The 27,327-nt window shown below is 57.9% G+C and overlaps 1 protein-coding gene across 1 annotated transcript; it reads right to left on the reverse strand.

Annotated features, from left to right (window-relative positions):
* Positions 1-825: 825 nt before the first annotated feature.
* Positions 826-27,327, reverse strand: EPHA2 (EPH receptor A2). Its single transcript, XM_065879274.1, has 17 exons — positions 27,243-27,327; positions 22,513-22,580; positions 20,114-20,783; positions 11,661-11,816; positions 11,223-11,555; positions 10,570-10,685; positions 9,945-10,098; positions 9,358-9,457; positions 8,868-8,923; positions 8,496-8,621; positions 8,217-8,402; positions 7,988-8,049; positions 7,674-7,883; positions 7,317-7,466; positions 6,316-6,509; positions 5,558-5,713; positions 826-931 (listed from the first exon to the last, which is right to left on the reverse strand). Exons 1-17 carry the CDS (start codon positions 27,325-27,327, stop codon positions 826-828), a joined length of 2,928 nt encoding a protein of 975 aa, XP_065735346.1.

Raw genomic sequence — 27,327 nt, forward strand, 5'->3', positions numbered from 1 at the left:
CTTTATTTCAGAGCAGAAATAAGTCATTTCCTAACAATAAATATAAAAAAATAATAATAAATTAAGGTTCGAAGAAAAATATGCAACAGAACAAAATCATTAATACTGACAGAGTAGAAAATGTCGTCTAAAGGGGTGAGAGGCCGGATGGGCCAGCCCCCAGCCTGGGAGTGTCTGACACAGGCCGTTGTCTGCCCCCAGTCCTAGCCGGGCCCCTGTCGCACACACATTCTCTCCACAAAGTACAAAATATATATTAAAAAAAAAAAAAACCCTCCACACAACCAAGCATCCTGTGAGGGCCCCGAGGAAGCAAGTGTTTGGCCCGTGGGGGCTGAGGATGGGGCCTGGGGGGCTGAGGAAGGCACTAGAGGGACGGGAGAACCGCTGTGGGTCTTGCCCAGCTGACTCCGCTGTTTGTCCTCTTCTCGTGAGGTACCCTGCTCCTGTGACTGCTGCAGGCTGACCGCCCCACCTCCTGAGACGGCGAAGGGGAGGTCAGTTTAGCAATGTCCCACGTGTGTGTCCAAAGGCCTTGGCGGGGCTCCTGCCCCCGGGGATGCTGGGAACACGATGGTGACTGCTAAGTGCTTAGCTGTCTGTCCTTGGTAGATGAAGAGGCCCCCCTGCCCAAGGTCCCTGAGCATCTCCTCAGCTCAGGCCAAGGTATCGTCCAAGACCCCCCAGCAGAGCCCTCAGGGTGGCATCAATAAAGAAGGACTAGAAATAAATAAGGTCCCTGGTGGCCCAGCATGGAGCTGGCAGGAAAGCCAGTCTGTTTCTTCAAGTATTCTTAGCTGAGGGGGTCACGAGGTCTGTCAGGGCTCAGATGGGGATCCCCACTGTGTTCACCTGGTCCTTGAGGCCCAGCAGGCTGTAGGCAATGCGCTTCTGGTGGCCGGGCAGCCGCACCCCGATCCTCTTGATGTCGCTGTGCGGGGGAGGGAGAGAGGGAGAGTGAGGGGCCTGCTCTGGAGAGGTGGGCAGCCACGGCAGGGAGGTGAGGGGAGAGAAGAGGGAGCGGGGAGGGGGCCCTGGGTGCCTGGGGGGCAGAGCTCGTAAGGCAGAGGTCTGATGAGTGGATGCATATCCGGAAAGCCTGCCGACACCGACAAAATTCGGAAAGTGATTGAAGCGCTGAATGCGAGCAGCTTTGTTTTTTTTAAATCAAATCTGCACAAAATCTATGGTAGGTGCTGTTTTTGCCCCCATTTTGCAGACTAGAAAACTGAGGCTCAAAGAGGTGAAGTGACTTGCCCAAAGTGACCCAGGCTAAGAGGTGGGGGAGCTGAATCAAGCCAGCTGTGAACAAAGGCTGCCCTCCCCCACCCTGGGGTCTGTCCCCAGGTAAGGCTCCTCCCCAGGCAGCACTGATGCCATCACCAGATGCCAGGGACCCTCTGGGGGTGTCGCTCAAAGCTCTCTGCCCAAGGTCTCGTCACAGCCATCACCTTGTTTCACCTCCACTCCCTCCAAGTTCTCATAACGGAGGAAGGACTCAGGAGATCCTTGCTGAGGGACCATCAGAGGTTAAAGTTCTGCTGGTCTCTAATGGGAGGGCCTTTCAGGTGACCAGATCCAGTGACTAGGTTACCCTGAGGTAGGGGTTTTCCCTTTAGGGACCTCAATTTCCTCACCTGTAAAATGGGATAACAGTGCCTAACTGGAGAGTGGGAGATCCCGGATACTGGTGGCAGAGGGGTAAGGCGGCATTAGTACCAGACAGAAAGACGCGCCCAGGAGCCCATAGCCCTTCCCTGCCCCTCCTTTCCATGCCCCTCCATCCCCTTGTAAAACCACTTATACTCCAAGAGCCCTGGAGCGGACCTTACTGCTTACTCTGGGAGTTTGCTCCTTCACCATCCTCGTCCACCAGCCCAAACCCATGAAAACACCCAGGTTTTTACGGGCCCTCTCCTGGCTGTAAAGGGAGCTAACTATATGGTGTAAGCTCCTATTTGCAGTTCCGGAGACATGACTTTCAGGTGTGTGGGAGGGCGGCTCAGGGACTGAAGCAGGAAGGCCAGGAGTCAGACATCTGGGAGAACTTCCTAACCCAACACTACAGCGCCATTTCTAACCTATACAGTTGAGGGTGATGGAAAAGAAGCACTGTTTCCCCCATACCTGTAGGTGTCTAAGTGTGGCTCCCAGGTAAGTATTCGGACCAGCAGGGAAGGAGGCACTTACTGAAAAGGCAGGATCCTGGGCCCAACTCCAGACTCACTGACTTTGAAGTTCTGAAGGCGGGGCAGGGAGTCTGCATTTGATCAGATCCCAAAGACCCTGATGTATGGTTTAAGGACCAGTGGGTTATGTTAGCTATAGCAGAGCAACGGTAGGGCCTAGTGCCCCAGGCTCATCCCCTCACTCCCAGCCCCTCCCAAGGTCCAGGATAGGCCTGGTAAACAGTAGGCCCTCAAGGAGTGCCTGCCAAATGAATGAATGAATGCTTTAGTGGCGACTGAGCCATTGCCCAGGCTGCCTGGGGCCCCTCTCCCAGGTTGGTGAAGTTAACCTGACAGGGCGGGAGCTGAGGGTGCTTCTGAGGTCCGTGTAGGAGGAGGAGTCCTGGGCTGGGAGGCAGGAGGCCGAATTCTAGTCCTGGATTCCACCAGAGCCTCGGGTGGGTCCTGTCCTGTCTTTGGGCCACAGTTTCTTTATACGTAAAATAGGAGGCTCTGATTAGATGCTTCTAAGCCACCTGCCCCAGCCCCAGTCTCTTCCAACACAAAGCCCCCCAAACCTTCCCTGCCTCATTTCCTAACTATAAACAGGGACACACACAGGATGAGGCTCCCAGACCGGCCAATGCCTGCGGCCTCTTGCAAGTCTGTTCCTGCCCCCGCCTCAGTTCCCCACTCTGACACCCAAGGCAGTCACTTCCTTGGATCAACTCCCATCACAGGGGTGGGGAAGCACATGCCTGAGGCCACCTTCTTCCTGAGCACTCACAAGGCCAGCCCCGGCCTCAGGGAATTCAAAGGCCACAATCTCCCCGGTGAGCACCGACTGTGCTCTGGCCCTTGGTGCAAGGAGAGTGGAGGGAGAGGTGGCCTGATCTTTCATGCTCTCAGCAAACATCCCATCAGCGCCACGCCTGGGCTGAGGGCACTCGGAGACCAGAAGACCCATCAGCCAGTGTCCCCACGCCCTCTCGGGACGCTGTATCCACAGCCTCGCACACTGGATGGGCCTTTTGTTGGACTGGGTATTTTTCTGGGGTGTAACATCCACTGCTTTCATTAGCTCCTCGAAACACATTTAGAACCACTCACTACTCCAGCTAGAAACTCAAGTGAGTCCAAAATAACACGGTGAATGCTCAAGACGAGAAAAGGTGGCCACTGTGGGACCACAGGGAACCGAGCGGCCAGCCCCCTGGAAGGGGCCAAAGGAAGCAGGGAGGCAAAGGCGGGGGTAAGGGCATTGAAGCCGAAATCCAGACCCCATCCCAGAAGGGCTGAATTCTGAGAGCGGCTCAGAGCCTCGCACTGGGATCCACAGCATGTGTAGACAGAGCTTTCGGGGTGAGAAAGCACTTTGAGACCCCCCTTTCTTTCATTTAATTGAAGTACTGAAGGAGGCAGTGGTGTGAGTCACACAGGCCCCAGATCTGAGCACCAGTGGAGCTGATGGGAGGAGAAGCAGCGTGGAATGACTTCCTGCCTTTATGCAGGCCTTTTCAAAACACAGCACACACACCCTCCACCGATCCAAGACAGCCCCGTCCCTGCTCCTTCCTGCTCGTGGGAAAGGAATTGGCCGAGGAGCACCCCGGGCTATTTCGGGAAGCTTCTACGAACATGTGTTTCCTGTATGCACTTCTCCGTGCCCTCAGCTCTGCTCACCCAGAAGAGAAACTTCACTGTCCTCAGTGGGAGCTCCTGGAGGGGCAAAGGGGGCCGTTCCAGGTTCCCAGGTTGGAGGAGGGAGCCGAGAAACCCTGGTATTTGCCCGCAGGCTATGGGTGGAAAGCAAGGGCATGGAGGAAAAGGGAAGAGTGACATGGGTTAAGCCCTCACTGCGTACCAGGCATATCATCTGTATTGCACCCATGCAATCCCCACAACGGGGAAACAGAAACCAAGGTTCAAAGATGAAACCTAATTTGACCAAAACCACCAGCTAGGGAGTGGCCAGTGTGGGCTCGAACCCAGGTGTGACTGCAGAGCCCAAGCTTTGGACCCTGCAGTTGGCTGGAAACAAAAGATATCCTGGGGCCCGTCTCTTCTCTCCACATTTCCGTGCCGCCCTCTGGTCAGCTCTGTCCCTGCCTGACTTTCATCCCAGCCTTCCCCTGGGGCAGGCCGGGGCCTAGTCTGAGAGGCCTTGAGCAGCAGGTCAGAAGCCCAGTTGAGCAGTTTTCAGAGGCCTTGGAGAATGTTCAGACACAGGCCCAAATCCCAGAACTGTGACCCAGAACTGTGGGACGCCTGGGTCGTCCCTTCCCATGTGATTCCCAAAACCTCTCAGCCCCAAGGCTCATTCCCACCATGACCTTGGACCTTACACAAGCTGGGCTATTGGGAACTAACAGTATTTTTAGAAGCACAAAAAGCTAAGAGGGTAATGTCTTCTCCCTCCTGGGGTGGGAGGAGGTGTCCATGCCAAGTCCATGCCGGGAAGGGTCCCTGATGCTGGAGCTGGGAGGAGAGAAGAGCTCCCATAGGGCAGCCTGACAAAAGGCAGAACACAGGGCCAGGGTAAGGGGTAACTGCCACTTCTTGCCAAGCTGGACCGCAGAGCTGAGAGTCAACCACACGGGGAGAGGTGCCTGGGATGGGCTGGCCTGGTGCCCTCTCTCCTCGGCATCAGCCAGGGAAGTCCAAGGGCTCTGCCCATTTCTTCTCAGCGTCCTGGAGAGGAACGCTGCCCCTAACTGGCTGCGTGACCTCGGGCAACCTACGTAACCTCTCAGCCTCAGTTTTCCTACTTAAATAGGGAAGTAATAATAGCATCTATTCACAAGGCAAATAGGGAATTCAACCAGGTGATGGCTGTGAAGTGAAGCCTTTCTTTTCTCAGCTACAAACTGTGTGACCTGGAGTAAGCCGTGTAACCTCTCTGAGCCTCAGCTTCTCCACTAATGACCTCCATGGTCCCTGAGCTCTGGACCCTGACTGACCAGGGCTGGAATCCCCCAAATGGCCATGGACCCTGGGCTGTACTGTTTCTGACCTGCCCAGTGGGACTACTGACGGGAACCACCTGCCAAGTTATCATGAGGGCTGATTCAAAGCGCTCAGGCATGGAGCTGGCACAGCCCACGATAAATGCTACGGTTATGATCACAATTACTATTATTTTCTCGCTGTGGAAAAAAGATGTAGGAAGAGGACGGAGCCACGAGTAAGCGACCAGAATTGCTGGCTGCCAGCCTGGTTCTGCCCTTCCTGCAAAGCCACCCTCCCCAAAAGAGAAGGAGAGAGAAAGAGAAGAGAGGGGAGCGTTGGGAAGGTAGAGAGAAGAGCAGATGGGTGGTGGAGCCAGAGGCAGCCTGGGGAGGCGGGAGGCGGGAGAGGGCAGGCACGGGCGGGGCCGAGCGCAGACTCACTCGTTGGTCATCTGCACCACCTTCTCGATGGCCGTGTAGCCGGCCGCCAGGAAGTGCTCAGTGTACTGCTGCATCTTGATGGATTCCAGCCACTCGGACACCGTGCGGAAGGGCACACCCTCTGAGCCGCTGGTGCTGGGCAGCCGGATGGACACCCTGCAACAGGAGATACCGGCCCGCGAGTGAGGGGCTGCGGGGTCCAGCCCATGATGCTGCTCCCTAACCCCGGCAATTTGCTCAGCTGCCCTGTGCCTCGGTTCCCTCATCTGGACAACGGGGCAGCCAAGTCAGGTAGGCTTCCGGGAGTCTGCCTGATGTGTCGGGAGCAGTCAGTGTTTAAAGCTCCTGCCACCCCTCTGCTTCTACTGATGGCACCACCACCAGTTACTACAAAATAACCAAATGTTAAGACAGTCAGGTTTTCAGAGTCACAGTCCCAGCCCGGCCACTTGCCAGCACATAAGACACTTAATTGCCCTACGTCTGTTTCCTCATCTACAAAAGGGGGGTGATTACAGGACCCAGCTCCTAAGTTGTTTAAATGAGTTAAAACACGTTAAGCGCTGAGTGCCGCGCTGGCACATTTACTGTATGTGCTGATTGGTTCCGTTAGTGCCACCTGAGCCAACCCGGTCCAGTCTAAGTAAAGCCCACGCGTAACTTCTGAGCCCCTTGCCCACCGCCCCTGGCTGCCCATTACGCTGAAGTGGCTCAGGAGTAAAACCGGGGGCCCCCTGGACAGAGGGTATGGAACCCACCGGGGGTCAAAGTCAGCCAGGGTCTTGAGGGATTCGGGGGCTCGGATGAGCTTGTCCAAGATGCTGACAATGTCGGCGAACTTGGGGCGGCGGGCGCGCTCCTGCTGCCAGCACTGCATCATGAGCTGGTAGATGGCGGAGGGGCAGTCCATGGGCGTGGGAAGCCGGAAGCCATCATTAATGGCCTTCATCACCTGGGGGAGGGGGCGAGCAGGATGGTCGGGGTGCCTTCACAGCCCCCAAACTGCCCCATACACAGGGGCTGCTAGAGGAGAGAAGGGGTGCCCCCGAAACAGCAGGATTGGCCTCCTTCCTTAGGCACGACACACAACCTTCAGCGCTACACAAAGGACAGGTGCTAAGAGGATGTCTCCAGAGGAGGAAGGGTCTCCTGACTTTGTTCCCTCCAGGGTACCCCGGGCAGCAGCCATGCTGTGTGCCCTGCAGCCAGCCTCCCCGCGGTCTCTGGGCGCCTATACACTCTGCTCCCTCACAGGGTACCCCGGGCAGCAGCCATGCTGTGTGCCCTGCAGCCAGCCTCCCCGCGGTCTCTGGGCGCCTATACTCTCTGCTCCCTTCAGCCAGGGCACTCTTCCCCTCTGTGTTCTCACCCGGCTGCTGCTGCTTTATCGTGCCTTAGTCCTAGCTGAGACGTGACCCCCTCTGGGAAGCCTTCTAGGCCTCTAGGCTGCATGAGGCACCAGGCACTTACACACACACACACAGATACACACATGCGTGCACGCACACACTTCCCCCACACCCGCTACTTCTCTCCTCGTCCTTCTGCTGAGTGCAAGCAGGGACTGGGTCTGGAGCTCAGCACAAGGCCTGACACATGGTAGGCCCCCAAGAAACATTCACTGAACGAACCAATGAAGGGGTGTACCAGATGAAGATTAGCCCCCAAAACTCTTCTCTGCCCAGCCCCTGGGGTTCGAGGATGAGTAAAGGGTTTCAGTTCAGATCCGGATGGGGCTGGGCAGGGCGAGGGGGCCTACCTCGTGGTTCGACAGCTCCCAGTAGGGCCGCTCGCCGTACGTCATCACTTCCCACATGACGATGCCATAGCTCCACACGTCGCTGGCGGAGGTGAACTTGCGGTAGGAGATGGCCTCCGGAGCCGTCCAGCGGATCGGGATCTTGCCACCCTGTGGGGATCTGGCCAATCACTATTGTCCCCTAGGCCACCCCCAGGACGATCGCAGTCAGGGCCCTTCCTCCATGCTCCCCAGAGGCGTTCTTGCCTCCTGAGGCCCACGCCCCAGGTGGGCAGGGGACAGGACCCCGGAGCAGAGCGAGGGCTGCTTCACCTCATTGAGGCCCCCATCCCAGGAGACAGCCGCCCCAGCCCTTACACTGGTGGTGTAGGTGGCCTCGGGGTCGTCCTCCAGCACACGGGACAGGCCGAAGTCAGACACCTTGCAGACCAGGTTGCTGTTGACGAGGATGTTGCGGGCAGCCAGGTCGCGGTGGACGTAGTTCATGTTGGCCAGGTACTTCATGCCGGCCGCGATGCCCCGCAGCATGCCCACCAGCTGCAGCACGCTGAACTCGCCATCCTTCTCCTGCCAGAGCACAGGCCCTCAGCTGCCAGCCAGCCAGCCCCGCGCCCACCAGGGCCCCTAAGCGCCAGCCACAGATCCCGCCCCGCCCCGGCCCACGTCCTTACCCGAAGGAACTTGTCCAGAGCCCCGTTCTCCATGTATTCGGCGATGATCATCATGGGCTTGTCTGCAGGGGTGAGCGCAGGTGTGAGGGGATGGCCACAGGTGGAGGGAAGAGGCCCAGGCGGGGCTGGGCACAGCTCTGAACAGAGACCCTATCAGAGGCCCGGGGGGCAGCCCCTCCCCCACCCCCCACGTGGGTCTCCCACAGCCCACTCTGAAGCCGGGCCTCACATTTGGAGACAACGCCCTCCAGGCGGATGATGTTGTGGTGGCTGAACTGGCCCATGATGCTGGCCTCGCTGAGAAAGTCCACCCGCTGCTTCTCTGTGTAGCCGGCTTTCAGCGTCTTGATGGCCACGGGGACCTCCTTCTTGCCCGACACCTTCAGCGTGCCCTTGTACACCTCCCCAAACTCTCCTGCAGGCAGGCGATGTGGGAGACGTCCCAGTCAGGCCGGGCGTCGGCTGCTCCCAACCCGTACCAGGCCCCTCGGCAAGCGCTTAACCTCACCTGCTCCGATCACCTTCTGCCGTGTGACACAGGACGGATGGATCTCGGTGGTGAACTTGAGCACAGCCTGGTTGGGGTCCTCGTATGTGTGTGGGTCCACGTACGTCTTCAGGGGCTTCAGTTGTTCTGGGAGGGGAAGGAAGGGCAGGGTCACAGACAGTTTGGGGAGGGGAGGGGTCCCTACGAGGGGCTGCCTTGGGGGAGGGGGAGGGGGAATAGGCAACAGTCCGGGCACCTCAGGAGCCTCTGGCTCAGCCCTCTGAGCTGCCCAAGGACGCCCGGGGAGTGCTCTGGCTGCCCCCATCTCTACCACAGAGCTGGGGAGGCCCGTAGGGACAGCAGGCCAGGCGTGGAGGCGGCGCTGCATCTCACCTGACTTGGAAAAGTAAACGTCTTCGGAGGACTGGCGCGTCCGCAGGCTCTTCCTCCTGAGAGACCCCATGGGAAACCAAACACGCAGGGAGGTCAGTGCCCGGCCCCAGCCGGGGAGCCTCCTGACCCTGCTCTGGTCCAGGTTGCGGGCTGGTGTGCTCAGCCCTCTGCTCAGTCAGGCAGGGGGAGAGGAAGTGAGCAAGCCGGGCTCACTCCTTGGGATCTACACCCCGTGACGGCCCCTTAAGTGGCTGTAATGAAGGCTCTCCTCATTAGAGCTCCCCAGAGCTTCCTGCCCGCGTGTCCCGAGGAAGTGTGGACGTACTGTCATAATGACCACCATGCCCTGAGCCTCACAGGTGCTGTGCTGAGCCCTTTACAGGTCATTACATCTTTACAGCCCCCCGGGAAGCAGGGACTAGATTCCTATCAGCCCCAGTTTCCATACAGGTGTCCCACCTAAGCCCCCGGGGCGTAGGCTCCAACGAACCTGCGGTGGATGAAGAAGCCAATTCCTGCCAGCACCAGAAGCAAGACCACACCAACGGCCAAACCACCAATCACTGCCATGTTGCTAGATCCTTCCATGGCTGCCAGGGAGAGACCAGCAGATGACAAGGGAGCCCCCCCGCCCCCGCCTTCAAATCATGGTAATACCCCCGGTTGTACTTTAGGGCCCCAAGACACCTGCCAGGTGCCTTTACTAGTGACGGTCCATGAGGATATTTATTCCCATTTCACAGATGGCAAATGAGAGGGCTTCCCCAGGGAATAGAGCAGGTAGTCTCAGGTGTGTGGGACTCTCTCCACGATGCAGGATTTGAACTGGGCCCGCCAATGCCACAGCCCACATCCTTCCTTCTCACAACACTGCCCTGGATACACAGCTGGTTCCCACACCCCCAGCCCTCAATTCTGCCCCCTCCGCAGACTTGGGGCTGACCCACACTGGACTGTCCTAGGCCCTGGCCGACCAGGAAGGGGACACTTCTAAGTTCTTTGATCCATTCCCTCCGCCCACGATGTCCCAGTTGTTTCAGGACTCTGGCCTGGCCCACACCCTGGTCCCTGACTCACACAGCGTCTGGAACTCGTGCACCTTGCTGCCAGCACCCTGGCCCTCCTGCGTCAGCGCCTGCACCTGGACCAGGTAGATGGTGTCCGGAGCCAGGTCATCCAGGGTCACGGAGAAGCCTTCAGTGCGGCGCACGTTGTAGCTGTTGGAGTCCCCCTGTGGGTGTTTGGCGGGTGGAGGGACAGACGGTGAGGGCAGGGCCATCAGCTGAGCCCACCAGGGAGCAGCCCCAGCTTAGCAAGGTGACAAGCTATGTTAGCAACCTCGATGCTCACCTCACAGAGGAGGAAGCTGAGGCTCAGAGAAGTGAAGCGACTCACTCCAGGTCATAACCAGCAAATGCGTGACCCGGGACTCAAACCCAGGTCTGCCTGATCCCCAAGACCTGGCTCCCCACCACCCAAGACTATCTCTTCTGGGGATTCCAGAACACTATGTCTTCTTTCCCACAAATCTCTGCTGGGCTGGCCTGGGAGAGGCAACTCTCAGGAAGATCCCAGACCCCACTTTCCTCATCTGCAGAACAGCGCTTCTTCAGATGACTGTGCTGTGCAGTGAGCGTCTATGTGACCAGCTGGTCCTCTGTTCGAAGCCCAGCGGGGACAGCCCCAACCCTCTGAGAGTTACCTTCTTGCGGTAGGTGACCTCGTACTTCCACACGCGGCTCTGCTGCGGTGGCGGAATGCTCCAAGACACGCTCAGCGAGGTGGTGCTGCGGTCCTCCAGCTTCACCTTGGGGGGCTCTGGGCAGGACGGTGGGGGGAGGGGAGGGGTGTGAAAAGCCACACAGGGGAAGGGGAGTAGTGGGGATGCACCCAGACGCATTCCCATCCACAGCCCAGGCTCCTTAGATCCCGACCTGGGATTCTCAACTCCTAGCTCCAGAGCACAAAGTCCCAGGCTGGGCCCCACCACAGGCTGGCACATCGGGGGTACCCTGTGAGTACTTATGAGTGCATAAATCATAAAACCAAAACAATATCTGACTCTTGCTATAACCTCTTTATGGACCAGGCACTGTTCTAAGAGCCTTATATACAAGAGTTTATTAAATCCTCTCAAAAGCCCTAGAACGCCCATTTTACAGGTGAGGAAACTGGGGCTCAGAGAGGTTAAGTAACCTGCCCACAGTCACAGAGCTTGGAAGTGATTACAGGGACTGTGTCTTTAACCACTTGCTGCTGTCTCTCTCTGAACCCAGCCGAACCCTGAGTGGCCATCCTCATGAAGCCCCACCTGGGCGGGCCCCAAGGGCACAGCTGCCACCCCTGGGCCCTCACCTGTCTGGTTGATGCTGACGCTGGCAGTGAGGAAGCTGCGGCTGGTCACCAGGTCCGAGACGCCGTTGCGGGCCTCTACGGTGAAGGTGTAGTTCATATGGGGCTCCAGGTCGCTGACTGTCACGCTGGTGCGGGTCAGCCCGTGCGGTGGCTCCGAGTAGCGCACGCTGGCCTCGCAGGGACCGCACTCGCCCGACTCGGGCCAGCACTGCTCGCAGGTGACACTGTAGGTGATGTCCTCGCGGCCCCCGTTGTCCTGGGGGGGCGTCCAGCGCAGCTCCACTTTGGCGCCCATGCCCACCGCCGTGAGGTAGTGCGGGGCGGAGGGCGGGCCTGTGCAGAGGGCAGAGGTCAGAGCTCGGATCCAGGTAGGCCTGGACATGTCAATATCACCACGCCCAGCTCTGTCACCCCTCCCTGACCCGCTGTGAGACTCACGCGTGCAGAGCAGTGAAAGTGGGTCCTGCGGGGCTCGGAAATAGCCTTCCTCACACTCGCAGGCGGTGGCCCCCTCGGAGGACGGCAGGGTGTGTGGGGGGCACTCCAGACAGGGGCTCTCGGATGCCTCGGACTTGAAGAATCCCGGCGAGCAGGCTGGCAGGCACAGGGACAGACATCAGCTCAGCCTGTTCTCACCCCGAGCGACTTTTCCCTCCCTGGCCCTGGGACCCCTGGCAAGTCACTAAACCTCTATGGGCCCGTTTTGTCATTGGTAAAATGTCTTGTGATGAGAAAATGCGTGGTAAGCACCTAGCTCGGGCCAGACACCCAGGAAGTGCCTTGCCCTCCCGCTCCAAAGCTTTGCAGCCCTCCCCAGTGGCTCTTGCAAGAAGCGCCATGCCCCTGAGCCTGGCATTCAAGGCCCACATCTCACCTTCCAGCTTCCTAAGAATCCTATCTCACAGCTGGCTCAGCCTTGGACAGAGCACGCTGCCCACCTGGAGATATCCTTTAATCCGTGTGGACCAGCCTGGCAGGTCCCCACCTGGACTGAGAGCTGCCCAGGGCAGTGGCTGCTTCTTCTTCGCCATTTGTGTTTGCTGACTAACAGATTAGACAGGGGCATCAGGATGCTACCTCTGCAGGTGCGCCCCCCGCCCTGGGACCCGACCGCTTTCCTGTGCCGGGGCTGGCTGACCAGGAAGCAGGAAAGGCCAGGCCCCCAGCATTTTCTCCGGACCTGCTTTCAGGGACCCAGTCATTTCCGCCACTCACAAGGGCAGCCAGAAAGCAGCTCTCCCTCCCCCGGTGGCAGGTCCTGTCCTGGCCAAGCCGGGGGAGCTCAGACACCTGATTCCAGAGGCTCCTTCCTCCCACCACTCTATCCTGCCCCTGCCTGCCCCTGCCCCAAGCCCTTTCCTGGTCCCACAGACAGGAAGCTACCCAGACACTGTGCGGGGCTGTCCAGGGACTGGGCATCTGCTGAAGTGGCCGAGATGGGGTGGGGTCACCCAGGGACCTCTTACCCAACCCTACAGTTATCGTTCCCGCCCTCAGCTTACTCTGGAGAGGGTCCTGAGATACCTCCAGCCTCAGTGTCACGTTCATCAGACACTGATCCTCAACTCTGCAGCCCAGTGCATGGACCTCGAGATGAGACAAAGCCCCTGACCTCTGGGAGCTGGAGCACGTGACAATGTCCACCATACAGGGGTGGGCAGCAAGGACCTACTGCACAGCACAGGGGACTCTGCTCGATGTTATGTGGCAGCCTGGATGGGAGGGGAGTCTGGGGGAGAATGGATACACGTATACGTATGGCTGAGTCGCTTTGCTATGTACCTGAAACTATCACAACATTGTTAACAGGCTATACTCCAATATAAAATAAAAAGTTAAAATAAATAAATAAGGGGTGGGCAAAGGGCTAAGTGGGTAGAGACAATCTTGGCTGGAGGTTTGTGGAGTCATAGAGGAGATATTTCAGCTGGGGTTTAGAGGCTGAGTAGGAGTTCAGCAAGGCAGGAATACTGGGAGGAGGAGTTAGGGGAGACAAACAGCAAGGCTGACACAGAAAGTATGAGTGCCTTTGTGGTCCGAAATCAGGGAAGCAGCAGGCAATAAGGCTGAGTGATCTCCAGGGACCAGATTGAGAAAGGCCTTTAAGGCCAGGTCAAGGACTTTATCCTGGGGGCAGTGAGAGCCATCGAAGGTTTGATGTAGAGAATAATGGCACAGTCAGATCTACGTTATCAAGAAAAATCTGTGGGCAGTCTCCCTCCTTTAGCCCTCTATGCGAGCAGAGAGAGGTGGGGAGTCAAGGGTCAGGACTCAAAGGACACCCAGTTCCTAAGGTCTTGGATAGTGACTTCCCGTTAATGACTGCTTGCTGGAGGCCCCAGGGGGACCATCCCAGAAGTCTCTCTCACCTCCTCTGCCTGTCCTGCCACTTCAGAATGTCAGCACAGGCCCTGAAAGAGCTCAGGCACACGCTGTAGGGAAGGGGGCTTGTCCAGGACAGAAGGGACCTGGGACCCGACTCCTGCTCTGTGCAGAGCCTGGAGCCCCAGTTACAAACAGCCACCACTGATTCAGCAGCCGCTGTGTGCAGTTCCTGGGCTACGTACTTGACATTCATTTAGTCCTCACAATAAGTCTGTTATACTAGGCGCTGTTATCATTCATTCCACTTTGGAGGTGAGGAAACTGATGCTCAGAGAGGAAAAAGAACTTGGCCAAAGGTCAACAAGCTCCTAAGACACGAACCCAAAACCCAAACCCAGGATGCCTGACCTCGAACCTCCCTCCTTTCTCACAAACATTTCAGTTTGGAGCAAAGAGAAATCAATACTCTGAAACAAGCCGGAAGAGAGAGGAGAGGAGGTCCGACCTGCTTCAACAGCCAGAAAATCCCCAAACTAATTTCAGAGCAGCTGGGGGGCGGGGCGAGGGGCTGTGCCTCCTCTTAACATACGTCTTCTCATACTGGGCACATTTATGTCCTATGGGGAGAAAAGACTAGAATCAAGCCCGGGGGGTGGGTGGGGGTTTGTTGGGGCCTCCAACACGGCCTCCTTCAAGGAAGGCCCAGAGGTCTTTCAAGTCTCCTATTGTATTTAAGAAATCCACGTGTATTTTGCAGTCCTCCTCATAACTTCTCTGTTACCATACAAAAATAGCTCTCTCCTCCCCCAAATCTTCAAGTAAAAATGAGACTTCAGAAAGCTGGGCTATGTTTATCCTGGGATCTCAATTCCCCCAAATGCCCTGACTTGTCCACCCGAGGGGCTTATACTCTGGGTAAGTGCTGGCTCCAGGTGGTCCAGGCCCCGCGGAGTAGGGGTGCTCAGGGGCCCCTAGAACACTATCGCATCTTCCCGGCTCAGGCTCTCAGGCTGGGGAGGGACCACGAGCCCCCACAAGGTTTTAGCCACCTGCAAAACCCACAATGTCCCCACTCTCCACCACGTGGTTGCTCCCCAGCCCCCAGCCCTATGCCAAGAGGCGGAAGTGGGGGAAGAGGCGGGTTCCATTCTTTGGTCCCAGAGCCCGGGGGTGGCCCAACTGCTGCCAGCAGGAAAGAGGGAATTTGGAGAGATTTCCGCTGCGGATGTGCCAGATATTACAGTGGAGAGGCAGCACCAACAAGGCATGTACTTGCCTGACGAGAATGTGGTGCCCCCTCCTCCAACCACAGAACTTCAAGGGGCCCTGCCAGAGTGTGCCCGTGCTCAGGGGCCCCAGAGTTCGTGTGTCTGACACCAGCAGGCCCCTGTGTCTTCCTGACTTTGCCTGGTTGGATTTCCTGGCGTGCAGGGCAGGCAAGTGGGGACAGGGGTCACACTTTTGGTGTTCACACATTCTCAAACATACTCACATACACAAACTACCCATGGTCCCTTCGCCAACCAGCAAACTCCTATGCATCCTTCAATACCCAGCTTGAGCTCTTCTACACAGCCCTCCCAGACTGCCCAATTTCTGGTCCCCTTCTGACCATTAGGGCATCTATTACTCAATCTTATGTTTACCAAATAGAAATTGAGCGTTTCCTACGTGTCTGGCACAGTGCTGGGTGCTGGGAGACCATGGCAAGATAAACACTGTTTCTGCTCCAGGGGAATTCACAGCCTGGCTTTCATGCTCCATTGGAAATGATTTCTGCACATATTAGGATCCTCTATGAGACTGGCAGCTCGTGGGGAGCAAGAATTATCTGTGTCCTGTGTTCCAGCACAGGGTCTGGCATGCAGTAGGTGCTCAGCTAGTGTTTGCTGACTGGATGGATGAATGAATATGTGAGTAAAGACAAAACCCACGTGCTCATTAAACACGAGCTCTAGGGCCACAGAAATGAGCGGCGTTTCAGTCCCCAGGGAGACCCTGCGGGGACAGTACACCGGGACACCACCTGCCTGGCACCGGAGGCTGACTCTGACACACCTGTGGAGAACTCCTCTGACGCCGGTCGCCTGGCAGGCCCGGGGCCACTCCGAGCAGGGGAACTAACTGGGGCATGGTGGCTGCACCCAGGGCTGCACCCCAGCTTTTCCAGTTCCCGATGCCCGCCCCTCAGATGGCAGCATGGGGTGTGACTCAGGGACATACACCCTCTGGCATGACGCAAATCCAGCCCCTGGCAGAGCCCCTCCCCCAAGGCCCAACAACCTCCCGGGCTGGTGGTGGTGGCAAGGTCACAGGGTCAATCACAGGGTCAAGAGGTCGCAGTGACAATTCCCTGCAGCCAGTCACCTCCCCAAGCCATGCCCAGCTGACGACCACGTGCACCCCCTCAGCCCAAGGATGCGAAGCCTGGACTTTGTCTGGTGCCCTGACGGGCAGCAAACGGCGACCCCGTAAGTTACTGACCCTGCAAATGAGGGGAACTGATAACTCCAGACCCCGGCAGCTTCTCAGTCCCCAGCAGGCCCTGTCGCCCCCATGGAAGCAGTTGCCCCAGTGGCCCAGTTGCTGCTAGCACCTTGCCCTTTTCCCACACACCCTGGGGAATTATCTGTGCGCATTCCTCCACCAAGCTGTGATAAGCACAGCCTCTGCTTCCCGCTGTCTCCCTACCACCAGCCTTTTATCTTCTGTTTGCTTTCCCTGCCTCCTTCCTTCCGTTCTGGGGACTCACTCACCTCAGCGAGGGAGGGAGGGGCCGCCCCATGGAGCTGCCAGCGTCTGAATTTGCCCCCAGTGTGAGCTGAGGGCAGGGTGAGCAGGGCACAGAGGTGGGAGCTGCCACCCCCAACCCCCCCATTCAGGCCAGAGGAAACTCCACAGAAATAAGGCCCGGTGGCACTCCCCAGGGAGGGGACAAGCCCAAGAGTCACAGCGCAGAGTTCCCCACCTGGGGATCAGCCCTGTCCTGACTGCCAACAGCCCCTGCCATGGCTCAGGGACACCCTGCCTAAGGACCACCTCAATCAGCTCCTCCCCTTCAACTCTGGACCCTGGGAGAGGCCTGGGCCACTCAGGATGCCAGCACTAGGACCCAGCTCCTTGCACACATGGTGAGGTCACCCAGTCTGCAGCTTGCCAGAGCAACCCAGGTTCTCAAAAGGAACCACGGCAGAAAGTCACAGGAGGTAGGCTCTGATCGCTAAGTCAGCAAGGCTCCAACCTACCCATTTTACAGGTGGGGAGAATGAGGCCCAGAGGGGACTCACCAAGGTCACACAGCTTGTGGGTAGAAAGATATATGCCAGGGGCACTTGGGGACAGCCCTCCCCATGCCAGGCCCCAGCTCTTTTGGTCACTGTTTCCTCTTTCTGGGCCTCAGTTTCCTCATCTGTAAAATGAGGATAAAGTCCTCAGGTTCTCTGGGTTGTTTGTGAAGACAGAAGGAAACCTCGCTTGGGAAATGCTCAGCATGGGATGAGGTGTCCATGAACTGGGGGACAGAGAAGCTGCAGGAGCAAGGGGCTGGGCCCCTGGAGGGAGCGGCAGCCTCCAAGGAGGGAATTCCTGACCTGCAGCCCCACCTCCAGCTCCGGCCTCCCAGCTGCTGGGCTGAGCCTCCGGCCAAAGCCGCTGGCCACCTGCTCACCTGGCCGGCAGTCCCCACGGCTGAGGCACTATCTGGGGCCCCACAAGCTCAGCTGCCGATGCCAGCACAGGAAGCAGAGACCAACAGGGAGACAAAGCCGCCCCGGGGGAGATGACGGTCAGCCTGAGTGACTCCACTGTCCCCTAGGCAGGCCTGGGGAGGGAGGGCGGGGAGTGGGGGAGCTGGAGGGAAGCTGGCTCATTCCTGACATAGCTCACAAGAGCTCTCTGGGCAGTGTGCCCACCTGTCCGCACAGCACCTGGGAGGTGCCTCTCTTGCGTTGTCCATTTAACTCTTTCTTGAGCTGAGAGCTTCCTGGGGAAAGAACTCAGGAGAAACAAACGCTGGGAATAACCTGGACCAGGTGCTGGGTGACCTTGGCCTGCCCAGCGCCCTCTCTGGGCTTGGTTTGTCATCAATAAAAGCCACAATGGGAGACTCTGGGTCCATGGCCCCGTGAAGGGTGAGGCGGTGTGGGGTGGGGGGGGGCAGGCAGACCCTGCATCTCTCTCCATTTCTCCCTTAACATGCTCAGTAAGAGCCCCTCAACTACCTCACATCCTGCACCAGGACCCACCATCCCGGGGCTGCCCTGAGAGTCTGTCCCAGGGCCAGGAGCTGAGTCAGGGATTCCAAAGGAACTGGTCATTTCCCGCCCCGTTTCCTGACCCATCCTCCAGCTTGGACGCTGCTGCATCACCTAGATTCAATCCTGATGCAACTAAATCTTAGCTCTGTGACTCCAGGCAAGTCTCTTCACCTCTCTGAGCCTCAGTTTCCTGTCTGTTAAGTGGGGCTGATAACAGTCCCTGCCTCTCACGAAAGGTGGTACAGATTCAGCAGGAACAACATAAAGCGCTCGCCGAGCTCATGCCTGCCCTGGAAGAGCACTTTTCTTTTCTTTCTTTTTTTTTTTGAAGAGCACTTTTCTACAGGAATTACTGTTATTATCTCTACTGGCATCCCGGTCAGGGGTGCTGGGGAAGGTCTGGAGGGATAAAGAGTAGCCGGGCCAGGGGTTCCCAACCACACAGAGGGTCCCTAAACCACGTTGAAGGGAATTTTGGGAGAGGGATCCTAAGGAGGAAAAACCAAGGCAACAGGTGGCCGGCAGTGGAGAGGGTCCCACAGGCAAAGTCAAAGATTTCGCTCCTGGAAACCAGTCCTCCCTACCCTGGGGTGGCTCAACTCTTCACAAACAAAGCTTGTGAGGCCCTGACCCCCACTTCCTGGGGAGGGAAGCCTGCCCACCTTCCTGGAGAGAGACACCCCTCCCCAACCTCAACTGTCCACTTATCTCTGCAGGGCCTGAATCACCAGCCTGTGGAAAGTTTTCAGCTGCCCCTCACCCCACACCCCTGCATTCTTGTGTGAGGATGTCATGTGGGAGGAGTCTGCTCAACCCACTGGGCTCCCTCGCAACCCCCCCAGTCATTGTCTGAAACTGGGAGTGTGCACTTGAGGTCACCTAAAGCAGAGGCCGCCTGAAGAGCAGAGGAGAGCTGGGAGGACGACAGGGTGGTGGGAAGGGCCAGAGCAGAGACTACACCACAGACACAGAAAGGCTCTGAGGGGACATCTCATTCAGGGGTTTGCAGACTGTGTTAAGCAGGGTTCTGAGGATTTGTTTTAAGAGGCAAGTGGAGCCCATGAGAAAGGGCTTCAGGCTCCTCCAATACCTGAAACCCTTTCATGGGTTGCAGGATCCATGGCTAAAAACCAAGTATACAGTCTGCTAGTATAGTTGAACTTCTTGTCTTACGGACAAGAAGCCTGAGGCCAGAGATGAAGAGAGATTTATTGAAGGTCACTTAGCCGGCATGTATAGCTGTAGGGCCTAACCCCCCAATTTCTCAACACCCTGCTTATCTCAGCAAAGAAGCTCCCAGAGAGAGGGGATGAGCTGGCCTTCCAAAGGTCAGCCTACATTCCACAAATGCCCTGCCCCACAGCCATTTCCAGAAAAAGTCACCCATTGAAAAAATCCACGTTGCTCTAGAGCTTTCCACTGTCACAGGTCCTGGCCGGGCCAAGCCACAGCCTCCCAGTGTGAGCTCACTAATGCCCAGGCCCTGTTCCCAGAGAGAGTCTGATTTAATTGGCCCCCTCTCTGGGCTCAATCTGTCATCAGTAGAAGCCCCGATGGGAGGATCTGAGTCTATGGCCCTGGGGAGGGTCAGGTGGGGAGGGCAGATCCTGAGTATCCCCCCCACGCAGGGATTTTTCAAAAAGCTCCCCAGGTAACTGTCATGTGTAGCCAGGGGATGCGAATCCTGGGTTCAATTCACTCACCTCCACGTACAAAAGAGGAGCCTGAGACCCAGAGAGGTTAAGCGACTTGCCTAAAGTCACAGGGAGTTAACAGAGATGGTACTAGCTCCTGGGACTGTGCTATGTGCCCACAGTGCCGGTATATAATAGATACTCAAGATATACTTGTGGGATGAATCAAAAATAACAATCACACTTAAAAACGCTTATGTGTCAGACGCTGACCTAAGAACTTTACAAGTATTAAGTCATTTGATTATCATAACAATCCTACAAGATGGGCACTGTGTTCATCTCCATTTTACAGATGAGGAAACCCGGGCACAGAGAGGTTAAGGAACTGGCTTAAAGTCACACAGCTAAATGTAAACCTGGGATTTGAACCCAGGTATTCTTTCCGAGAGTCTTCACTCGTAAATACTGTTTCTCAATGTATTCATTCTCGGTGAATGAGTGAATCCAATCATAAGGCCAGGAAGCCTCCGAGATTTTCACTAACAGAGCCACTGCATGTCTGAGCAGGGACAACCTTACCAAGATCCCCACATCCCAGAGCTGAGACCAGATCCTGGACCACAGCCTCCACCCCAGTACCCCCTTTCTCTGCCACCACAGCACCGTCACTCACCCTGGCAGGCGTCCTCCACCTTCTCGTAGCCTGCTTCGCACAGGCACTGGCCGATGAGCACCAACCACTCGCCATCCACTGCACAGTGCATGCGGGGCTCTTCACCCCCGGGCGGCACCACAGCGTGGTCCAGGCAGGTGCCATCCACGATGGCCAGGGAGGGCGCGTCGGAGCCCGCGATGGTCTCGGGGAAGCGGGCCAGTCCCTTCAGCAGCTTGGGACACTTCTTGTAGTAGACGCGGACAGAGAGCAGTGCCACGCAGGCACCAATGTCCTGAAAGGCCAGGTAGAAGCCCTTGCGGCTGAGCGGCCCCACGGAGCGTTCCTCCACGTTCAGCTTCACGTGGCGTGCTTCGAAGTCGCTGCTGACCGTGATCTCGTCGGGTGCGATAGTGTCGATCTTGGTGAACTGGCGCTTCTGGAAGTTGGTGCCATAGTCCACGTCAGACTCAGCGTAGTAGAGGTTGAAGGTTTCCTTGCAGGAGCTGGCACCCCCAGGGAAGCTATTGCAGTCACGCACGGTGAACTTGAGCTCGATAAAGATGCGCTCGGCCTCACCGCGGTATACCCAGTTGGTACGGAGCCAGTTGTCCTGGTCGCTGGCCACCACGTTGCACACGGAGTACATGTAGATGGGCATGTCGTCCATGATGTTCTGCATGAGGTCCCACTGCACGGGGCCGACAGGTTAGTGTGGGCAGGTGCCTGGGGGAAACTGAGGCCCAGAGGCATCGCCCAGGTGGCAAAGCTGGGCTTCAGGAAGCTGCTCTATAGTTCCTGCTGTCCTCATTCTACAGGGAAGGAAACTGAGGCCCAAGGAAGGGCTTCAAGTCACCGTCACACACTACAAGTGGCTGAGCTGGATCTGACCCCCTGGTGTCCCTGACCCCAGTGTTGCAGTGCTGAACCCGTATACTATACAGTGAGCTGAGGGTGGAGGCTGGGGGTCCCATGTGACCTCAGGCAGATCACTTAAACTCTCTGAGCCTCAAAGTCCCCATTGTACAATGGGGGCAAAAACTACCTCACAGAACTGCTGTGAAGATAAATGACAGAATGTCTGTCGAACGCAGAGCATATTGCCTGGTGTGGGTGACAGTCATACAAGGCAGCTGGTATCATTATCATCCCTATTATTATCATCATTATAATTCACTGTGTCGATGTGTGTGAGTGGCAGGGAAGAGGTTAAGTCAGAATCAATGGATAATCACCCATCACTCCTCAAAACATTGCTCAGCCTCCTCCAGGAAGACTTCCCAGGTTGGGCCAAGATTGGGGCAAGTGCTTCCCCCTGGCTCCCACAGTCTCTGTCACCTTAGCACCTAAGTGGTGACAACTAAACCTGGCTCCCACACGAGATTCTGAGCTCCTTAGGGCAGAGACTGCATCCAGTTCATTTCTGTATCCCCAGGGCCTACCTGAAATGGAGTAGGTACACAGCAAAGTATTTGTTGAATGAATGAGCAAATGAATGAAAAAACCAGAAGGGGCCAAGGAAAAAGACCTGGGCTGCATTTTGTGTCACAGGGGCCTCAGTTTCCCACTCTATATAATGACTGGGCTGCATTAGGTGATCTGTGTTCTCTCCCAGCTGAACATTGCAGGATCTTGGAAATCCACTAGAGTTAAACTCCAGGCCTCCTCGGAGCTAAGGTGACCAGGGACAAGTGCCTGACTCCGCAGATCTGGCCAGCAATAGAAACTGTCCCCAGCTATCCCCCTGGAGACACCGCTCTCCCCAGCTAAGGCCCCAGAACAAATTCAACAAGGGGAAAACTGAGGCCCAGAGGGCAGCAGTATCCTCCCCAAGGCCACACAGTCGTCACAGGCAAAGCCAGGGAGAGGACCCTGGGGTCTGGCCCACCGGCCCAGGTCACAGCAGGGCAGGGCAGAGGGAGGGGAGGGAGTGAACTTGGGTGGGAAGGAGGCAAAACAAACTCAACCCCGAGCAGGAAAGGGAAACAACAGCTGGAGGAGCGGGGAGAGGGCCCAGCAGGAAGGAACCTGATCCGGTTTCCCGGGACTGTGGGGACCTGGGAGCCCACATTCCCTGTCTCTTCCTCACCCCTCACTTCCTGGGCTGGGACCTCAAAGGCAGGGGGAGACTTTAACCCCTTCCCACCCAAGAGGGGAATGAAGGGAGCGAGAGGGGGTCCCTTTTGACCATCAGCCTTCTGGGGCATCCGAGGGTCCTGCTCTGCTACGGCCTTCAGCTGTCTCCCCAGCTCTTTCCACCTCTCGGGTCCCTTCCCCACCTTCCAACCCCAGCCTGCCCAGTTGCTGTGAGAAGCAGGAACCTGAGTTTGAACCCTGGCTGAGCTGTTTGATCTGGGCCAGGCCCCATCCTCCCTGGGTCTCAGCCTCCTCACGCCCACACCCGCACCCTGAAGGCTTACCCCTTTGCCATATGGGTGTGTGAGCCAGCCGAGTTCCCCTTTAGCTGCAGCAAAGTCCAACAGGACGACTGGAAGAGATGAGAGAGGGCGCTGGGTGAGCTTGGGGGTATCTTCAGGGGTCAGGCCGTGGTGGAAAAGGTGAGAGTCCCCCAGGAATCCCAAGAAGCCTTGAAGGCTTCCTCAGCCCTCGGAGAGAGACCCCACCACACAGGGTCACCGTGTCCAAGAGACCCGTCTCTCCAGAAACAGGGAAGCAGAGCTCCGGGCAAGGGATGGGACCTAGTCAAAGTCACAGAGCAGGTTGGGTGAGGCCTCACGTCTCCCAGCCCACGCCGCCCCCTCAGCAGCCCTCAGCTGGGCAGAGCAGGACAGAGCTCGGCCCAGCAGGGGAACAACAGCTGGGTAGAGAGCTGGGGCGAGCAGGGCTATTAAGTGACACCACGCTGCCCCATCTGCTTCCTGAAACAGGGCCCCTCCGCAGCACTTCACATGCACGTGGGCCTTGGAGGCACTCTTGTCTGCTCCTGCCACGTCCCCTCCATACACACACAGCACAAAACACCCTCAGCCCCACCCAGGCCACGTAGCACGTGTCTATGCGGCACACGTATGCACACACATGTCTCATGGCCTCCAAGAGGAGGGAGCTGTTCACAGGTGGGAACAGCTCCAGGGAGGGGAGCAGGATTGGTGGGGGGGTCTGGAAACCGATCTTCCCACCACAAAAGCCACAGAGCAGGCAGGATAAAGCCCTGAACCCATAGGGGCTTTTAGGAGGGACCCAAAGATACACACAGCTGGCGAGGTCCCCTCCCTGGGAAAATCGCTCCCGCTGCCCCCGTCCCTCACACCCTGGCCACTGCCCTGCCAGGGCTGCCTAGGGGACCAGGGATGGAAACCCTTAAAGAGGACTTCCAGGCCCAGAGGGACCAGGTGCCAGGACCACACTATCCCCAGAGAGGCATCTGGAGCCTGAGGGAAGGACATATTGCCAGGGGCTTCCCTAGATCCAGCCCCACCCCCGCTTGGGCACCTCCCACTGGTCCACCCCGGGTTCTGCCAGGCTCAGGGGCTACAGCCAAGACCCAAGACCCCAGTATGGCCCCCTCCTCCATTTCCAAGTAAGGTCCAGGTAGCTGCCAATAGAAGCTACCCTCCCTGGAGGATAACGAGATTGGAGAAACTGAGGCATGGACCCTATACAAGGTCCCTGGATTCCAAGAGTAAAGCCCTAAGGTGGAGGGGGTAAGGGACCAAGTGCTTACTTCCTTTGGAGTCTGGAGCATGAGGAATATGGCCTCAGAAGGTGCATTCCTCAAGGCCTAGGCCTGGAAGAATGACTCTAAGGGTGCAATCCCAGGCAGGCAGAGGTGGGCCTGATTTAGAGAGATGGGGAGGGAGGGGGAGAGGGGCCTGAGGAGAGTCTGAGAAACCCCTTCCTGAGGACAGACTGCCCTGCTTGCCTGGGCTGGAGGCCCCCAGGCCTAGGGATGAAGCACTGCCACCTGACCGCTGCTGACCCGGGCCAAGTCTCTCTAGGAAGGGCCTCACAGCCCAGACAGGGAGAGGAAATCCGATGTGGCACCGGCCCCAAGGCTGAGGGGACAGGGGAGGGTGGCTGGGGGGTGGGTAGGGGCAGGGATTTGTTCGGACATGCCCAAGGCTCAGGCTTGGAAAACTCACTAACCCCACTAGCAAATGGAATGTCCTGGCTACACAGGAAGGAATCTGGGGGCTCCAGCTGGGTGTGTAGGGCGGACAAAGGTGAGTGTCCCTCAAGGTCCTGCACACCCCCCTTCCTTAGAGGCGTGGGAAGCTGCAGTCTGCGCCCCTGGGGAAGGGGGCTCATGGCTCCTAGGCTCTGAAGGGTTAACCTGGCACGGAGGGACCCCCACCACCCCTGCCAGAGCTCGCTCCCCTTCCAGACCCAGGCCTGGCTCTAGAAATATCACAGGGCTCATCAGAGAAGAAAAGAAGCCTTCACACAGGAAGGAGCCCCCTCCCGGGGAAATTCCCTAGAACCAACCACCAGGAACAGGCGCCCAGCCCCAGTCCCTCCACCCTGCCGCACAGGTGCGGTCTCTCCCTGAGCTGCCTCCAGGGTCTGAGGCTCCTGGAAGGGGCAGGGGCCAACAGCCCCTCGGCTGGCCCCCGAAGGCTTCACTGGGAAGCCTGGGCTAAGCAGGGCTCATCCAGGAGCCCCCCCGGTCCCTCCTCCCACCCCCAGGAAAACCTCCTTCTCAGTCTGAAGTTCCATCATAAATGTCATCCTTCTGGGTCCATATTGTTTTAGGGCTCTTTACTCAAAGGCAGTACGACCACCCACTCCCCTAGTGTCACCTCCCTGCTCCCCCCATCCCCCCTGAACCGAGACCAGCTAATTGCTAAAGAAGCAGGGAGGCAGGGGACTGGGGGGCGGGGAGGGGGAAGAATGAAGAAGAAAAAGGGAAGGGGACAGAGAGCACACTGGGCTCTTACGGAATCAAGAAGCCAAGGACTTTCCAGGCCTCCTGAGCGCTCTCCAGCCCACCTCCCAGCTGCAAGTCAGCAAGCCCTGCACCCCTGCCCAGCTATTCTCCCTTCTCAGAAAAACCCAGCACACACCCGGGTGCGGGGGCCCTGGGCTCCGGCAGCCCAAGAAGCTACATGCTCAGACCTAACCCTCCCTGTACAGAGGGCCCCTAGTGAGGGAGGGCTCGGGCCTCCCTGTTTCCCCATTTGTAAAAGGAGGACAGACTCAGTGGCTGTTGAGAATTTAACAGGCTCCATCTGGGTCTCCCAAGGCAGCCTGGCTCCTCCACTCACGGGGAAGGAGAAGGGAAGCGAAAAGCAGCTTCGCTTGAAGAGTTGAAGGGACTCGTGTCTCTGCACCCCCAACCCAGCCCCAGGCAGATCCAGCACATCCAGCCAGCATCCCGGCAGCTGGGCCATCACTCCCCGCCTCCCCACTACAGGCACACCTCCTTAGGGAGTCCTTCACAGGGACTCTTGAAGCCTAAGGAAGAATGTTCCCCTGTCCTTTTCCTCCCCCTCCCCGTTCCATGGGGGGGCACTAGTCTTCTAGGCTGGGGAGGGCTCGGCAGAGGGGCACAAGGACAAGGCTGCAGCACAACAATCGCCCAGTAGCATCCCTCCTGCCTAATCCCCCCACACCCCATGGGCAGCCTTCAAGAAAGGCCTGTAGTGAATCCAGCTGTCTCTCCCATTCTCTCCAACCGCAATCCCCCGGGAAGGGGGAGGACGAAAAGCTGAGGGGGGGGGCGGGTATTGAGGATCACAGAAATCCCTGCCACCCACTCCTCCAGCACATTGGGACAAGAAACCCTGAGTGATTCAGGGACGGGGACAGGATGCCACCCCCGCCTCCACCTTCCAAGAGTTCCAGCTCTGGCCTCTTTGCCACCGAACTTGGAACAGCAAAACCTCCAACCCCAGTTTGGGAGGCGGAAAAGGAAGGCAAGGCTCAAGGAAACTTCTCACCGGGCCAGGGCTTCCTCCGCACTTCCCCCTGGTGGAGCCTGCGGAAACCTCCCTCGGCCCCGGCGAGCGGGCAAAACTCTTTCTCAGACGGAAACTGAAACCGGCCTCGGCTGGATGGACAGGAAGGTCCTCGGCCAAGGGCAAGAGCCCCCATCCTCTCTGCGACCCTAGCCGAGGGGCAACGTCCCCATCCACCACCCGCCCCGCCCAGGGCAAAGTCCGCGGCCCCTCGCGCAGTGCGGCAGCGGGAGCGCTGGGGCGGGGGTGGGTGATGCAGTCCCCACCCCCGGGCGCTCGGACACCCTGGTGGCCCTGGGGTGACGGCTCCACACCTTGGGCGGCCGCGCCCCCACCTGCCGCATTTCCTCGTTCTGAGTCACCCCTTGCTCAGAACGCTTGACTTTGGGACTTCCTGTCCGCTCTCGCGGCCCCGAGCCTTGCCCCCCCGAGCCTGGGAGTGCGGGGAGGGAAGGAGGGAAGGCTGTGCGTGGGCAGATTGGCCCGTAGCTCCCCGCAAGCTCTCCTCCCCGACTGGAGGCATAAGGGGGCGTGGAGAAAATCTCAGGGAGCTGGGGCTTCTGCAGGGGTCTGTCTCCTCGCCTGTCGAAGAGACCCCTCCTCAAAATGAGGGGCCTCCACAGAAACGCCTTCTCCACAAAATCGGCGCAAGCAGGTTAGCGAATTCACCGTGAAGCTGAGCCGGCGGAAAGGCCCCCAAGTAGCCCATTCTCCAAGGGACCCCGAGCCCCCGCCGGGACGCGTTCCTGAAACCGCCACCCTGGCTGCAACCGTGTGGCCGCCCTGAGTCCCCCTTTTCTTTCTTTCTTTCTTTTTTAAAATTCTTATTGGAGTACAGTTGCTTTACAATGTGTTAGTTTCTGCTGTACAGCAAAGTGAGTCGGCTATAGGTTCATATATACCCTCTTTTTTATATTTCCTTCCATTTAGGTCATCACAGAACATTGAGTAGAGTTCCGGGTCCCCTTCTCTGCGGCCTCTGAACCCCGCGCGCCCAGGCCCCAACCTCTTAGTCCCCGGAGCCCCTATAACCCCGGGTGGGGGAGTCCCAAATTCGTCCCGATCGCAGCCAGCAAGTCCTCCCGACCTCAGCACTCCGGGACTGGGCGGCGCCAGGTCAGTTTCCAAAGTTGCGCGCGTCCAGGCGCGCCTGGCTCTGGGAGGAGCTGGGGTCCGGGGGTCCGGCCGCCGCGGCTGGGTCGGGCCGGGTGGCCGTCGGAGCGCACACTCACCTTCCTTGCCCTGCGCCGCGGCAGCCGCGGCCAGCAGGCAGCCCCACAGCAGGGCGAGGCAGGCGCGGGGTGCCAGACGCTCCAT

Source organism: Phocoena phocoena, chromosome 1, assembly GCF_963924675.1.
Source record: "Phocoena phocoena chromosome 1, mPhoPho1.1, whole genome shotgun sequence".
NCBI classification, from domain to species: domain Eukaryota; kingdom Metazoa; phylum Chordata; class Mammalia; order Artiodactyla; family Phocoenidae; genus Phocoena; species Phocoena phocoena.

What these genes read in the sequence shown, in the direction of transcription:
- EPHA2 (XM_065879274.1), bottom strand. Translation starts at nt 27,327, where the DNA reads ATGGAGCGTCTGGCACCCCGCGCCTGCCTCGCCCTGCTGTGGGGCTGC. An exon ending in GGAGGGCGTTGTCTCCAAAT is followed by an intron (nt 8,050 to 8,216) that starts GTGAGGCCCGGC and finishes TCACCCCTGCAG; the next exon opens with ACAAGCCCATGATGATCATC. An exon ending in CTCTGGACAAGTTCCTTCGG is followed by an intron (nt 7,884 to 7,987) that starts GTAAGGACGTGG and finishes GTGCTCTGGCAG; the next exon opens with GAGAAGGATGGCGAGTTCAG.